Source organism: Callorhinchus milii, unplaced genomic scaffold, assembly GCF_018977255.1.
Source record: "Callorhinchus milii isolate IMCB2004 unplaced genomic scaffold, IMCB_Cmil_1.0 Scaffold3, whole genome shotgun sequence".
NCBI lineage: Eukaryota > Metazoa > Chordata > Chondrichthyes > Chimaeriformes > Callorhinchidae > Callorhinchus > Callorhinchus milii.
The window spans coordinates 86,041,172-86,058,771 of NW_024704744.1; the positions used below are offsets into that span (position 1 = coordinate 86,041,172).

General features: G+C 41.3%; 1 protein-coding gene across 3 annotated transcripts in view; it reads right to left on the reverse strand.

Moving 5' to 3' along the window:
• ubr2 (ubiquitin protein ligase E3 component n-recognin 2) overlaps positions 1 to 16,396 on the reverse strand; it is a 62,698-nt gene extending 46,302 nt beyond the window's left edge. For all 3 annotated transcript variants that reach the window (XM_007892459.2, XM_042333783.1, XM_007892458.2), the window contains exons 1-4: positions 16,302 to 16,396; positions 10,615 to 10,874; positions 1,822 to 1,900; positions 125 to 235 (exon numbers count right to left, since the gene is read on the reverse strand). In XM_007892459.2, coding sequence (XP_007890650.1) covers positions 125 to 235; positions 1,822 to 1,900; positions 10,615 to 10,874; positions 16,302 to 16,379 — 528 coding nt within the window. In that variant the 5' untranslated portion in view covers positions 16,380 to 16,396. The remainder of the gene's footprint in view (positions 1 to 124; positions 236 to 1,821; positions 1,901 to 10,614; positions 10,875 to 16,301) is intronic.
• Between the last annotated feature and the right edge of the window lie 1,204 nt (positions 16,397 to 17,600).

Genomic DNA, 17,600 nt, shown 5'->3' on the forward strand with positions numbered 1-17,600 from the left:
GCACAGGCTAGCTGCATCAATGGCCCATTTCTGTGTTGTATCATTTTGAAACCTAATTATTTATAAGGACAAAGATACAGGGCAAAGTTAGATTGATTGAATCAGATTTCAAAAGACGACAAACCTCCTCCATAGCCTCCAAAGCAGTTGGTTCATGTTTCTGACAATAAGGGCCTTGCTTCCAAGCTTCAGTATCTCCACAGTCACAGAAACCACCTCCACCAGATGTAGTCATCTAGATCACAAACAACCAGCAACGAACAGGTTACAATTTATATCTACATCATAATAGCCACAAAGCCCAAAACACACAGCAGGCTGGGCTTGGGAAGGGAAAATCTTATTGCCTAGCAACCCTGGAGAACTAAGATGAAACAGGTATTTTATTGACAAGTTCTACATTAACTGCAACAGTTGCCATCAAGAAACCAGTTAATCTTTCCTTAAAGAGACTAAAATACAACAACAAGATTACATTTGTAAAACGCCTTTCACATCAGGAGGACGTCCCAAAAGACAGTGTACTGCATTTCAGACCCGAGCTGGGGTCAGGGAGGGAGAAGGGAGGGGAGGGGAAGGGGGGTGACCAATGGCATGGGTGAAGAGGAGGGTTTTGAGGCGGGACTTGAAGGAGGCAAAGAAGGGGGCGAGGCGGAGTGATTGGGGATGGAGTTTCAGAGGTTGGGGGCAGAGTGGCTGAAGGCTCTCCTGCCAATGGTGGGACGGGTGGGTCAAGGGACGTGGAGCAGGCCAGAGCCGGCTGAGCGGAGAGAGCAGGAGGGTTGATAGGGGCTTAGGAGGTCGTAGAGGTAGGGTGGGGCGAGGCCATGGAGGGCTATGTATGTGAGGACCAGGATCTTGAACTGGATTCTCTGAAGGATAGGGAGCCAATGGAATCGGGCGAAAATGGGGGAGATGGGGTCACAGAGTTTGGTGCGGGAGAGGACACGGGCTGCAGAGTTCTGGATTATCTGCAGCCTGTGGAGGGAGGAGTTGGGAAGGCCGTCAAGCAGGGTATTTGCATAGTCGAGCCTGGATGTGATGAAGGCATGAACAAGAGTTTCAGAGACCTGAGGAGTGAGGTAGTGGCGGAGTCGAGCGATGTTACAGAGGTGAGGGAAGGCAGAGCGGGTTAAGATACATGGTTTTAAAATACAAAGTCATTCAGTTTACAAGTCAAACATTTTGTTCTCACAAGAAAATTGGAGTTTACATCAGAGAAAACCAACTGCATTAACCCACAATTTCACTTTGTTTGAAAAAGGAAACCAGAGATTTATTCCTAGTTTTTGCAATTCCATTGTGAAAGCTGAAATCCTCCTTCCCTCCCCTCACCCTGACCATTTCCCCCCTGCTCGGGTCCTGACCCAACTGTACAGAGCCTTGGGACGTCCTCCCGACGTGAAAGGCGCTCTATAAATGGAATCTTGTTGTTGTAACATTTTCACTTGATGCAACATGGCAAGATAATGTTAATATTTTGCTCTCATCACCTGGGGAACTGAGACCATCTGTAGTAACATTTCCTGACATTAGGAAATTTGCTCATAAGAACTGAAAACTGAAATCTACCTGGTCCATGTCTTCACAATCACACCACGTGGTGAGATGTGTAGAATTGTTAGAGAAACCCACACTTCAGACTGACATGCTGTTTATAGTTAAATTGGTTGATTTAATCCTAATTTTGATTTGTAATGCAAAACATACGGCTTTGACTAAGTTTGGAATTTTATGATGAACTATTTTACATGGTCATTACCACTGTCATTGCCAAAATAAAATGTGAAACTGAATATGGTACATAATTACTGGACCTACCCTGTATCGATGTTCTCTGTGCACACTGGCCAAAAAGCATTCCATGCACAACACACAGGTTGGGTCAACTGCACAATCCCTGAGAAAGAGAAAAAAAGAAAAAGGTTATACATGTACTTTTTATATAAAAGGTTGAAGTGGGAGAATATTCTAATTTCAGTCTAAGCATTGAGAGATACCATCATATCGTCAAAGCGTGTTTCACAGAAATTTAACCGAGGAAGGATGTTGATTTAGTTCAGAGGTGACTGTAAGGTTAAAAAAAATTCTTCCAATTGAGGAGTTGAAGGCAAAAGATATTTAAAAAATTAAAATAGCAAAACATATGCATGTATTATGCAGCTCTGCCCAATGCACAAGAGACTCGTATATTCTTAGAAATTCCTGTCTTATGTAACTAATCGACATTTTCCTTCATACTCAAGATCCTCTCAATCAGTGCCCTCCTGTTCCTAGAATTCAGAAAAAGTACTCTATGTCTGCATAAGCACATACCCTAACCTCAGAGTTGAGAGGAAAGGCTTTCCCTGAAAATTTTATTTCTATAAAATTGCACACAATTGTTTTTTCAGCAGCTCAGAAGGTAAATAATAATAATAATCATTTGATACAGTGCATTACCATGTCTTTGACATCTCTCAAAGCGCTTCACAGAATATACTGTAAAGTGAATTGACTGTATTTTGTGGGCGAAACACGCACAGCAGTATCCCACAAACATAAGAAATTCAGTGTTCCTGTGTTTGAAAAAATCAACACTTACTGCTTCAACCGCCACCCTGGGGAATCTGTTCCACAGGTTCACTATTCGCTCACTGAAATAATGTTTGCGTAGATTCGTTCTGAATTTACCCTCCTTTAATCACAAGCCGTATCCTCTGGTTTTACTATTATGGGTAAGTTGAAACAGCCTGTCATGATCTACATTGTCTTGCCCCTTCAGAATTTTAAAGTCAGCAATCAATCTTCTCTTTTCCAGTGTGAACATGCCCAATTTACTTAGTCACTCCTCACAGTCTTCCGTTCCCTCAATCATTTTGGTTGCCCTCCTCTGTATCTTCTCGATTTCTCCAATATCCTTTTTGTTCTACGGCAACCAAAACTGTACCCAGTACACTAAGTACGGTCTCACCAATGATTTATACAGTGTCAGGATTACTGCACAATTTCGGGTTAACCGGTTAACAGTCGTGGATTGAGCAATCAAATTATAATTTTTTTTAAAAGGGATTATTACCCCCGGAAAAGCGATCCGCCAATCGATTAACAACCGGGTTTCTGCTTACTGCTAAATAAATAGAGGTGTGTGGAGTCCTCTTGCTTACAAGGCGAGGGCTCTAACCACTATGCTACAGGACTCCAAAAGCCCCTGGAGTGCCAAACTAATCCACACAGATTCACACAATGCAATGTTTCAGTTGTGTTATCTATTCTAAACCTGAGGAGTATGGGAGTACTACAAATATGTCAGGTGAGGAGAGGATTAGACAAAATTACATTTATAGCGTGTCTTTCACGTCGGAAGGACGCCCCAAGGCGCTGAACAGACATGTTCCATCCACATGGTCAAATCGTGCAGACAGGTTGGTGCCTTTCCTCTCATTTCTGGAGTACTGATGCAGCCAAAGATAATGTTTATGAATTCTACGTACAGAAGGACACTGACTGAGCGGATCTTTCCTGAGTTAGAAACAAGATGTCTACTAGTTTAGATAAGCCAAGAATTTCTGTGATATGTAACTTTGAATTAATCGCTACGAAATGACAGCTTATTTTGATTATGTAAGGTTGGTAAAGTATACATTGAAAACAATGCCAACCAAGCACTAAAAGTTCCTGGGGCACACTTTCTCAGAATTTTCAGGGGAAAAGGAAAAGCTTGTATACAAACTTCAGAAAGATCACTGTAAGGGACTTGTCCCTACACACTTAATTCAGAAATAAACTGCTGCAGGATTAAAATGTAGTAAAAAATTTAAACAGTAAATTCTCATCTCACCCACCCCCCTGAATTCCTTCATCTTGTATTAAGGGGCTGCATATTCCAACTGTTGACAACATGGGACAAAATCTGTGTGTTCCTGTGCAAACAATGTGGAAGTCTCAATATAATGTTGACTCGGCAATGAAGAGATTCACATCATGCTTGTGTAGACGTCCTCTCAACATGAAAGGCGCTATATAAATGCAATTTGTTGTTGTTCACAGCAACAAACCTGCAATAATAATTCCTCCAAAAAAACAAAACAACAATAAATTGGTCATTTTCAATCTACGACTATTTATGGGACATTGCTGTGCGCAATTGGCTGCCGCGTTTTTAAGTGCACGTGGAGTGGTTGCACTGAATGATGTACATACAAATCTTAAGATCTTATTATAGCTGCAAGTTCCAAAAGTCAAAGGGAGTTTTTACTGTACAATAACATTTCTGAAATTTTAGAACTATTTAAAAGCATTATGTTAAAAGGAATGGCAACCATGTCCATAGATATTCAGAAAATTAGGTAAAGATAGTGGTCAACATCCAGTCATTGATGAAGTTGGATAAAACTGAGGATTTTACGTAGGATTCATTACATTCTCTCAAAATTGACACTGTTAAAATGCATAACCAAACATCGGACAATTTTGCATATTTTACTTCTTCTGCCAACTTTCTCCCTTTAAGAGTGCTTTACATCACAGGGATTTTTACGAATGTAAAAGACCTAGATCCTCTAATTGCTGTGCGACAAATTTCTACGTGTGAAGGAATATTTCCAATTCAGCAACATTTTGGGGTTTGATTTATTTCACACAGAAGATTAGCTTTTAAAAATTCTGCAACAGGGCTTGCAACAAGCTGGTTTTAGTGAAAATTAGCTGCAGCTAATTATCACATTCCTAATTTGGGGAGTGTCATGAAGACCCGCTGATTATAATTGCCCTCTTCAAGTTCCAGTTTTATTAATAAATTAACTGCTGTAAAACTATATTTGAGGTTCTTAATTTGCACTCAAAACAAACCTCACGATAATGACAAGCAACAATTCACACCTCTTAACAAGAGATTTATGGCTCCCTCATTCATAACAACAACATGCATTTATGCAGCACCCTTTATACAGGGTAGCCAGGGTCACTTAAACCATGGCCCTCACGATAACATAAATTTGATGGCACACAATGATTCTTCACTGAGGATACAATCTATTGTGTTGATCTTCATTGGACATGCATTTATACACTTTCCTCTTCACCTTCACTCAAGGTATTTTCTCCATATTCTTTCCATTATACCATTCCCCAATCATGAGGACAAAAGGTAATGCATTTCAGACTTCTGCCAGGATAGTGGCACCTGCTGGTCATTCTCCAAACAAATTCAGAATCATCTCAAAAACGATTTAGCAATTTCATCAAATGAGGCTGAGCTATAGATTGACAACCTCCCAGGTTTAACCCTTGATCTGTGCTTTGAGAATGTAAACATTTCCCTGGACTTGGCAAAGGAAGTTCTAATCATCAACCACAATCCAGCAATATCTGTGCAAGATTCAGTGAGGACAGGATTAGAACCCTAGTTAAATAGTTAATTAAATAATTTGGGCTCACCAAAAAGCTGGAGAGAAGAAAGTTATCAAGAGAGAGAGAAAAAAAGAGGAACTTGCTGGATTGCGAAAGAGCACAAATAACCCAGTCTTCCAGTAAATGATGCCCAGTTTCCTTCCTCTTTTGTTCCTGGAATAAGATGCAATGTTTTGGAGAGGTAGCAAATGAAAGCAAAAAACTGAACATAGACTTTGTTCAATATGAAGAAACTGGTTTGGATTTTGAGAGAATCTAATGAATCCTACATAAAATCCTCAGTTTTATCCAACTTCATCAATGACTGGATGTTGACCACTATCTTTACCTAATTTTCTGAATATCTATGGACATGGTTGTCATTCCTTTCAACATAATGCTTTTAAATAGTTCTAAAATTTCAGAAATGTTATTGTACAGTAAAAACTCCCTTTGACCTTTGGAACTTGCAGCTATAATAAGATCTTAAGATTCCAATGTACATCATTCAATGCAACCACTCCATGTGCACTTAAAAACAAACTACAGATGGTCTAAATTCTATCTGCATCTTGATATGCACGTGAAATGGGAGATTATCATTAAAAATAGGTTGTGTTTTGCACTTGGGCAAGCATGCATGCTAATTAACAATCCTCAACTGACATTTCAAAGGTGTAAGATAATGCACCTTTCCTTCCCGAGACAGTACTTTTGTTTTTATTTCCCCTTCCTGTCTTGCCCTTTTGTGCAAAAAAAATCCTTTTGGTATCTCTCCAGAGGGTCATAATAATTGACAGGAGAAATGATATTCTTATTTTTAAGGGTCACACTTGAATGGGTACTTGGACACGGCACCAGAAAGCTGCTCAACTATGGAGGAGACATAGCGAAGCTTGATCCTGTCCACATACATACATCTCCAACACAGTTCAATATATGGTGACCTAGAATGGCAATTCTGGCAGACTTTTCATGCAGTAAACCTGGGAGCTGGAGAAAATAGCAATATCTCTATTGACACTCAGATCAGCTAACAGCATAGCGCACAATAAATCTTGGATCTTCATGGTTCATACTGCTCAGCTGCTCACTGAATACACACACTGAGCTTCAACTTTGAAGAACATTATGTGCAAGCTGCAGGTTTACTTAAGAAAATGCACACTTTCAGGAATGTAGAATGATCTTTCCAAGCATGACACAACCAACATTTAAGAGCACAGAAATAGTGTTCCATTTGACAATTAAGTGTGCAGAAACAATAGTTACGCATTATTTATGATTGGTGTAATCTGAAATAAACCATGTCATATCTCAACCATCCAGAATATATTTGTAGCACAGACCTTGAAGAGATATTTGCTCTCACTTGATTCTTTTATGAAGCCTCCCACTCCATATTCTGTAACTCCCAAGTACCTATCTTAGCTTTACCTTTTCCTGGTTCTGTTCAAACCACTGAAATTAAAAATCTATTGTGCAAAAATCTTTTATACTATTGATCTTAAAAGGTTTCACTTTTAGAAATTTGTTCATTTGCTTAAATCCCTCTTCATCTGAAAAAAAAGTTTCCTAACAATCTGTGGGGAAGGGAACAAAGTTGTAGGTAGAAAAGAAATTTAAGTTCTTAATTTAAATAATGAAATGTCTGTTACATGCGCTTCTATGTTGCTGTCCAGAATTTTTCCAATGAGTTGTAGCTTTGAAGATAAAAGTGATACAGAAGAATACAACATCACAGAAGATTCAGCTGAATCTCTTGTGGTGATTTTCGATGCAAAATATCGCATCATAAATATAGCAAAAACAAGGAACTCCAACTAGAAATCCAAACACTAAGTTTATAGGATAAGATTCAAAACTAGGTCTCTCAAAACAGATTACCACAATGCTCACAAGAAACACTTCAATGACTGTTAACCATTTCGATATTACTTATATACAAATTTGTTTTTAAAAAAACAATAAAGATAGTTTAATTCTTCTAGGACCGATATGTTTTTTTTGTATCATAGTTCACGCTGGTTATTAAGAGCAAAGCCCTTTGTTTACAAATTCTATAACTAGAATTATTACAATTTTAAAAGAATGCCAATTCTACCACCAACAGTATCTTGGCAGGAAAGTTCCTTCAATATTTAAATTAATTGTCGTTGACCCATTAAAGATTTGAACAAAGCCTCAATTATACCTGTAATAGTTATTTCTAATGCTACAGTTAAGCTTCTGCTACATTTATACTCCAAGGACCATTATTAGCCTGAAAGTACAATGATGCATTTGGTGGGTTCCGAGGTGAGCAGCTCCAAATATTTAACCTTTGATTTACGACAAACCTCATAGAAACAAGCACATTTTCCTAAGAGGAAAGGTAGTTGTCATTTGTTCAAATAATTTCTTTAAAAAAAATATAAGTTATGGTTTCAATGATATTAAGGAATGCTAATGGATTCACCTAACGTGACAAAACAGAACTCAACTACCCAACAGCTCAAATAATCGCTGGATGGATTAGCACTTAGTATTATGTAAATGAACTTATTTTTTGAGAAAGCAATTCAAGCACAAAATGTAAGTAGGACACAACGGATGACAACAGAAAGAGGGGAGTTGAATCAAGAACCAATTGTAAGATGTTGCCAAGCTGGAGGTTTTCAGCCAAAAAATTGAGCAAAGTAAATAGCTCAGTTTTAAGGACCTTGTGAAAATATATTAGAAGATGTTGCAGCAACTCTTAAGGATCAGACTGAGCACTTCAAGTGCAAGTACAGACAAAGGCAGCTCACTGCAACACAATGCTTCTTGTGCTGATGAGATGCCATTGTTGTCATCAATGGGACACAATGATAAAGGCTGAACAGTGTAAATTCTAAATTTAAAGGAAAGTTAAATAGAATTACATAAAACATTACAGCAAGGAAACAAACTATTTGGCCCAATTGATCCATGTCGGTGTTGAAACTCAACAGGAGCCTCTGCCCTCTAAATCCCCAGTCCCATATTCTTCTATTGCCTTCTTCCAAATATATGCACTAAGTTCCCTCTTAAATATGTTGAATGATGGAGTTTAAGACTTTCACCTTAAGACTGGGTTTACACTACCAGTGGTAGCAGCAGACAATGGAAGGAAGGGTCAGCACATACATAAAGAATGGCATTAAGTTTGCCAATTGGTCATTATCTAATAGTAGCTGGAAAAGGGCAGAGAGGAAATTCATCTGAATATCAGGTGCTGCACTGGGCCTCCATAGTTATTTTGAAAGTGACCATTCGGGCAAAAGTTTCATGCAGGCGCAGACCATATGTCATTGCATCAGATACACAAATGAAAAACAGAAAAACAAAGGATGTTTATGGCAGGACAAACAAGATGAGTACAATCATCATAGCTGCTTCAATCCTTTGGCCCTGTGAGAGATTTTCACAGGACCTTACCAGAGATGATATTTCTCAGGATGTAGTTCTAATCAAACACTTGGGTATTGGAGCAGGTGTGCTGTAAAGAAATAGTATCTATTAGCAAGTAGATTGCAATTTAAGAAAACACATGCGAGAACTTTCATCCCTTTTCCCCTATATTGTTCACAATTTTAAGTGCATTCTCCACACTTGAAGATGCATATGGAAGGCAAAGTTTAAGGGCAGGAAACACCTTAACTCACCCCAGCACATTTAAGCATAGAGCCCACCAGTATCAAGGTATGAAATTGGTATACTCTAAATTCAATATTTGCAATACGATGACCCAACAGCTATTTTGCTTTCTGCTTTTATTGTTTGCCACTATAATTAAAGCCCAAGTACAGCATTATAAATGGTGCAGGGTCAGTGATTCCAGTTCCAATTATTTGTAAAAACTCCCACCATGGGAAACAAATCCAGGTTAATGTGTTTTAATGCATAATATACCAATCAATCACAAATTGAGTCAGGATGGATATTATATAAACCTGGAAAATTGCATTTCAAGAAAGTTCTATGTAGAACCATAACCATAACTAGGAGGCAAAAAATAGTTCAACATCCTACTTCAAGGTTACTTGGATCAAAAAGGCATTCAACAAAAAACATCTGACTTTTAGATCCAAAAATACCAATTGCAATTTAACATTATGCATGCTGTCTGGCTGTTCAACATTCTTACTATTTTTGATTAAATCGTTTTCAGAGGCTCAATAACCGAATGACCTACTAAAAAACAAATTTCTATGAATTAAAATTTCCTTACCCATCTGAATATTAATATTGCCTTCATACAAAAGGACAGAACAACCAAGCCACACGTAGAATGGTTTCATGTTTGGTCAGTGGCCCAAGGGATATAGAACACAGAATGTTACACAATTTAGCACAACATATTTACGTCGATGTTTATACTCCAGGAGCCTCCATCTGCTTTTTGAAGAATGTTTGGTCAGCAGTTCAAGGTATATTAGATTATAATATACATTCAATTCACTTTACAGTATATTCTGTGAAGCGCTTTGAGACATCTCGAAGATATGAAAAGGCGCTATATCAAATGCAAGGATTATTATTATGATTAAAATGCAAAGGTAAAATGTCATTTTGAGACTGAAACATTACCAAAGGGGCTCCCAATTGAGAATCTAATACTCATGATTCTACAGCTGTCCCCAATTTGAAAATTTCCCCCCTCTCCTGAAAGGGCTAACATGCTTTTGAATGGTTTTGTGGGCAGCAAGTCAAACTAGTCACTCGAGTAATCATTCTTCATCTGCAACAATGGACAGGAGGAGAAATCACAACCAATTTTGTTTGAACCAAGCAGTCACTTCCGCTCGCTATCAGAAAAATGATTTTTATTCTCCCTTATCCAGAAACATTTAGAACTACTTCAGTTGCCCTAATCCAACTGATATCCTGTATCAAATCTGATGTGTATGGTTCAGTAACCATATCAGGTGATGCATTTACCCATTTCGTCTTGAAGGACTACTCCAACCTAACCTTTCAAAAAACATTTTTGGGCTAAGCCAGAAAGGAGAAAAAAGATCAGATTCAGCTGAGAGGTCAGTACATCACAATTGCTGCTGTCGTATCACGTGTGATAGCTGGAAATTTCAGGCAAACATAGTATTATGAGTCAAATATCATCAAGTGTGATTAAGTCAGACGTATAATTGCTGTTCAAAAACGTTTACAAATACTATCCCAACCAGAGCAGCAACTGCATACACTTAGAATACATCAGAATGATTCATTGTAATTTTTTTGTACCTGCAAGAGTAGGTAGGTTCTCCAATTTTGAAGACACGCCCACAGAGATGCGATGTTTTGTTGGCTTTTTCAAGTTTGTTGATTCCCACTGCAGGATCCTCTCCGCATAGATACCATTCCATAGGCCCCAGCAGAATGTGTTGAGCAAGCATTTCTTCTCTGAGTGGATTAGGGTTGGGGCCTCTACAATAAATCTTTGGTACATAATAGGCAAGATGCTGGTATACATCTCTGGTAAGATCGGTTGCTTGCAGCCAGTTCTGGGAAATAAATGATTAAATATCAAACATATCCAGCTTTTACGATTAAATACTTCAAAACCAATTATTCCCTCCTTTTCCTGTTCTCATTTGATTCCATTCATTGAGGGCTTTTTTATGTATAATACATTTATACATGTATGTATACGCACCTAACCCGAACCAAATTGAAATAGTCTATCTCTACCATTGTCCCATTTTTCTGTTGTTAGCAAATATGACCAGTTTACAGGTGGTGTCAAAATCCAGATTAATTTTGATATTAAATAAGTGTAAAGTAACCAAGAAATGGACAAGATGGTTGAAAGTTTGATTCTCAATTGATACAATTAGCAGATTTCATGCAGAGACTACAGTTCAACCTTAATACCTTCATTTTTTGAGTCGGGAACCAGTAGCAAGAAAAAAGCAAGGGTTTCCATTCCTCGATCCTCCCCAACAATCTCTGCTAGAAAGTGTATGTGTTGGCATTATCCAAATTCTACATAAGTCACGATTTCAAACGGACACATCATGACTTATTAAGAGACAAATGTGCAGATACAGTAACAGCTTTTGTTAACACATTATGCGCAATTCAATAAACCATAAGGGACCATATCAAACATAAGTATCATGACCTACGACAAATACAAATGTGCATACAAAGTAATACTCTTTGTAACGCATCACCATACAATTCAATAGGTGACATTTTTACCAACAGAGATTCATGGGAAAACAGAATCAAAAGAAACTCATTTGGTCCAGTGAGCCTATTCTACTCGTTTACTAGATATGGCAGATCTTTCAATCCTGATACCTTACCTTTTCACCATACACTTTAATATCTCGACCACCCAAATATCTGTCTCTCACTCTCTTCAAACATCCCTAAGGATTATTATTATTAGTATTGATACTGCCTGTGCATTTTTCTCAGGGAAGATCATTCCATGTCTTCATAATGCTTCCTCACCTTAGTTCTAACTGTCTTAGTTCTGGTATTAAAGTTATGGTCCCTTGTAATGAATCCCTTCAATAGAGGAAGAACTGCTCACAATCTAACCTGCCAATTTCTTTCTTTATTTTATATATCTCAGTCAAATTACCCCTTTATTTCCTCTACACTTGGGAGTATAACTATAGTCCACCCAGCCTCTGAGCACAGCTAAGCCTCTTCATCCTTGGTATTAATCTAGAAACAATATTGCTGGACACTTCAAAGGCTAAATATGTCTTTCCTAAAATTTGTCAGTGAAAACGGAACATTAGTCCATTTTTTCTAAATGTGAACCCAAACAATAACATTAAAAAGATATTCAATTTTGGGAGACATGTAATCATAATCCTGTTCTGTCATAATCTAACAGCCACATGATCTTTCAAGCAGAAATCAACAGCAATCAGAGGTAGGAATTGAAAATCACTTTTGAACAGGGATACAGAGGTGAACTGCCCCCATCAGCACAAACCAAAGATGTCTGCAGCCTGCTAGTCTCAAGACAAACCTTACTGGTCTTTGTGGCTCAGGCAAAAAGGTACACTGAGAAGATCAAAAAATCCCCAATAAACTAGAATTATCTACCAATATTCAACTCTACTGCTGTGTGCACAATTGGCTACCGCTTTTCACCCACAAAATATACAGTCAGTTTACTTTACAGTATATTCTGTGGAGCACTTTGAGACATCTTGAAGACATAATATGGTGCTATATCAAATGAAAGGATTATTATTATTATTCCAAATATTCTAAAACAAAAGGACAAAACTCAAACTAAAAACAATGCATTCCAATATTTCATAGTTGTACTGTATCATAAATAGCTTTAAGAGGCTCTATAAATCACGATAAACTTGAAGCATTCTTGAAGTCAGTACATAAATCTAAATATTTTACTTCAGGGAACTAAACTATAAGTGAATAGTAGTTAACTTCCAATTTTCTCCCTATACTGTCTTAAAGCACCAAGTACGTGAGATACAGTTCCACAGGCAACCAAGGGTGGAATTTGCGCTTTGAGAAGGCCACCCGAAATAAAAGGCATTATAAAAATAGTCCACAATCAATGTCCATATGTGTTCACTTTCCAGAAGCAATCAAGATCAGAGTCGTAGCTTTTTTGTTCCCTTTAGTGGGTACCAAGGTACATTATAATACCCGTACTGACACAACAATCAGCTTTATTAACACAACCATGAATGCAACAGGCAATTTTTTTTCCTGTGTAAACTTGAACAGAACACATTGTGGCAGCCCAGATGAACCCATGTAAGTACTCACCAGACAATCAAATCTGTGTATTTATCATCATGCGTCTCTGGTCATTTGATAGTGATTGGGAACAGAAGTAGCCAATTTTTCCTCAAATCAACTCAGGAAAGCTGAGACCATGTCACCATGACTCATCCTTTTCAGGACATTCTAGGAATCTCACTTGGTAATTTTGTTATGTAATCATTCTGTTCCACAGCATTCATTGCAATGACCATGAAGCCATTAAATAAACCATTGTGCTACCCTTTTACATATCTGCCTTCAGGTGATTTTTGTATGTTTTTTATTGCCTTTGATCATACGACATTCTCGTGAGGAAACCAACTGGTATCTTAGTGCTTGACCTTGACCAGTGACATTGTCACTGTAAGTTTATCCAGAAATGATTACCTGGAAATTCCACATTAATTGAATTACATGCACTTTAAATGTTCTGCATAGGAGACTGCTGTCATCATAATAAATGGTCTACAATTGCTCAGATTACACTTTTCTCCCAATACACGTGTATGAAAGATCAGAAGCCAATTTCCTGATCTCTTTTGAGAGCAATAATATCAGTATCTTTATTGGAACAGGATCCAAACAGATCAAATTTGTCACCAGAATAGGCCCCATACGAAGTGGCTATGTGCCAAGAGGATTAAACATTTAAAATAGAAAGTCAAATAAATGATGGATTATGTATGACCATGATAGCTGACTCCATCTGGATGCCAGCATTGAGATAATACAAATTACAAATATTAATAGCTCTACGAGTTTAAAATAATTGACAAGTCACCCATACAAGCATCCTCTTAGGGTTCATATAGAAATACACAGGAAAATAAATCTGCTTTAAGGCCATACATATCTTGTTTTGGACTCATTATGGGTTATTGCTCAATTGGTTTGAAAAGATGTCACTTCTGATATCAATTTTAAAAAGCAGAATTATATTTTTCAAAAAGCCAGGAAACTGAAACATCTGTCAGATGATGTTACCACAGCAGAGGTCTTGAAATTCTTTACGATAGAGACACGTTCTTTTTTTTGTACATGTACTACACATATGACAAAATGGAATGAGACAGAAAATTAACATGAAGAAAATAACCATAGAGGGTTCAGATGTCATATGTGCAGCAGTGTGTCAATTTAGCGCACCAGGGAAGTAAGTGAACTGTAATAAAAGGTGAGATAAGTCAATTCTTCCTGAGGACTGCAATACCCAAAGCTCCCTCGCCTCCCGGATCCCAACCTGGCGTTTGATTGTTTTTTTTAAAATAAAACGAAGAAATTGACCCAACTCTACGGGGTTTTGTCCCCCGACTGAGTGATGTTCACATCAACAGTAGGAAGTGCTGGGCTGGGCGGGCAGAGCAAACAACAGACCTTCAGGCAGAGGCGGGGGAGACAGCTGCTAACTCACAGGCCCTGTACACACAGCACCGCACCTCCTCCTCCTCCTCCAGTAACACAACAAACTTAAAACTGCTTCTCTCTCTCTCTCTCCTCCCAACAACAACCATCACCACCAAAACAAACACACAGCACCACCGCTTTCTCCCGGGGAGGAGGGCGGGGGGGGGGGGGGAGTGGGGGAGCGCTGGTCGCCTCGTCTCACTGGGGCAATGCCACGGGCCTGGAGCAGGACTTTGCTAAGCAATACCTCCCTCCCCCTCTCGGGAGCACCCGCACTCCCTCCCTCCCTCCCCCCCCCCTCTCCTGTCTCCCTCCCTCCCCCCTCCTTTCCTGCCTGTCTCCCTCCCTCCCTCTTCCTCTCCTGCCTGTCTCCCTCCCTCCCCCCTCCTCTCCTGCCTGTCTCCCTCCCTCCCCCCTCCTCTCCTGCCTGTCTCCTCCCTCCCCCTCCTCTCCTGCCTGTCTCCCTCCCTCCCTCCCCCTCTCCTGCCTGTCTCCCTCCCTCCTCCCTCCTCTCCTGCCTGTCTCCCTCCCTCCCCCTCCTCTCCTGCCTGTCTCCCTCCCTCCCCCCTCCTCTCCTGCCTGTCTCCCTCCCTCCCTCCTCCTCTCCTGCCTGTCTCCTCCCCCCCTCCTCTCCTGCCTGTCTCCCTCCCTCCCCCTCCTCTCCTGCCTGTCTCCCTCCCTCCCTCCTCTCCTGCCTGTCTCCCTCCCCCCTCCTCTCCTGCCTGTCTCCCTCCTCCCCCCTCCTCTCCTGCCTGTCTCCCTCCCTCCCCCTCCTCTCTGCCTGTCTCCCTCCCTCCTCCCCCCTCTCCTGCCTGTCTCCCTCCCTCCCCCTCCCTCCCCCTCCTCTCTTGCCTGTCTCCCTCCCTCCCTCCTCTCCTGCCTGTCTCCCTCCCTCCCTCCCCCTCCTCTCCTGCCTGTCTCCCTCCCTCCCTCCTCCTCTCCTGCCTGTCTCCCTCCCTCCCCCCTCCTCTCCTGCCTGTCTCCCTCCCTCCCCCTCCTCTCCTGCCTGTCTCCCTCCCTCCCTCCTCCTCTCCTGCCTGTCTCCCTCCCTCCCTCCCCCCTCCTCTCCTGCCTGTCTCCCTCCCTCCCCCCTCCTCTCCTGCCTGTCTCCCTCCCTCCCCCCCTCCTCTCCTGCCTGTCTCCCTCCCTCCCTCCTCCTCTCCTGCCTGTCTCCCTCCCTCCCCCCTCCTCTCCTGCCTGTCTCCCTCCCTCCCCCCTCCTCTCCTGCCTGTCTCCCTCCCTCCCTCCCCCTCCTCTCCTGCCTGTCTCCCTCCCTCCCTCCCTCCTCTCCTGCCTGTCTCCCTCCCTCCCTCCCTCCTCTCCTGCCTGTCTCCCTCCCTCCCTCCCTCCTCTCCTGCCTGTCTCCCTCCCTCCCTCCCTCCTCTCCTGCCTGTCTCCCTCCCTCCCTCCCTCCTCTCCTGCCTGTCTCCCTCCCTCCCCCCTCCTCTCCTGCCTGTCTCCCTCCCTCCCCCCTCCTCTCCTGCCTGTCTCCCTCCCTCCTCTCCTGCCTGTCTCCCTCCCTCTTGAGCGACTCTCCCAAATCGAACAAACAGCAGCTGTGTCTGGAAATAAAAATAAAAATAATAATAATAATGAAGCCGCCTCTCCCTCCCTCCCTCCCTCCCTTCCTTCCTTTCCTCCTCCTCCCCCTCCATGAATATTTTTTTCCGGACGGATGTTTTTTTCACACACATACAAACATAGATTATATACACACACACACATATATATATATATAAACAACAACTCCCGCTTCATACCAAGGCGACGTCCTTGGCGGAGGAGTCCATCAGAAACTTCTGCAGACAGGGAGCCTCCTCTGGCTCCATGGCCGCCATCTTGAACTCGCAGCCCTGCGAACTGGGTCAGGCAGACACCGGAAACGATCGTCACCAAAGGGCAAACTTCCGGCACCGCCTCAGCTCCTTCCTCCTCCTCCTCCCCCTCCTCCTGCGGCTGCTCAGGGACTGACGGTGTCCGGGAAGGTTGGGGCTGGTGGGGGAAGGGGAATGAGGGGGCGGAGAACACATTTATATTTATATACACTTTTAAAAATATACAGTCGATTCCCTTTACAGTGTATCCTGCGAAGCGCTTTGAGACGTCCCGAGGACGTGATAAGGCGCTGTAGCAGATTCCAAGGATTGTTGTTATTGTTGTGTTTGGGACGAGCACACGTAACGTGCCAGGACGGTGGAAGGCGAACTGGCACCACCTTGTTCTTTCGCCCAGAAATCCTTCTGTTTTTATTTGTTGGCAGCGAAGGTTCCAGTTAAGGTATTCCCAAATCCGGCGATCGTTTCAGCGCTTCCGAAACGCTGTTCGCATGAAAGGCGCTATATAAATGCAAGTTGATGTTGGTGTTGTCTGACTTTGCTTTCCTTTCGCGACTTAACTTTCGCTTCACGTCCCCTCATTGCACGTCACAAGAAATGACTTCTGTTGAGATTTTTTTCTCTCTCTAACTGGAGATTTTTTTATCTTTAGCCTTTCTGTTTCAGTTTGTTTGCTTATACACACATGTACATATCTTCTTTGGGGAGGAGGGACGCTTGGGCTGAACTGGCTCCAAGCTGATGTGCTTGGTATTGGAATCAAATTAACCCTTCATGGTCGCCTTGAATAACCCAATTCCTGAGCCAGACAGGTCTGCAATACTCAAAGGCACAAATGATAAGTCCAGTCAACCTGGACTGGAGCAGGTGTCAGCAGGTCTCAGAAGGGAGATCAATCACAAGGAGTCATGATTCTTCCTACTCGACTCCTTTTAACCATGCAAACTAAAATCCTAATACATAAGGTTTTCCTAGATGGACAGCAGCAGGACACTTGCCTGACAGTGTTTACAATGGCAGCATCTGTGGTTTTAGTTGGTTAAACTCCCATCAGTATCCCAATGTACACTCTGGGGTTCTCTTCGTCTTTGCCAACCTGATATTTTCTGAAATTCGATAGGCAGAGTGCACGCACCACTCCTTAAATATTGGGTGGTGAATTCTTTTCAATTATATATAATAATAATGCTTGCATTTGATATAGTGCCCTAACACATTGTTGAA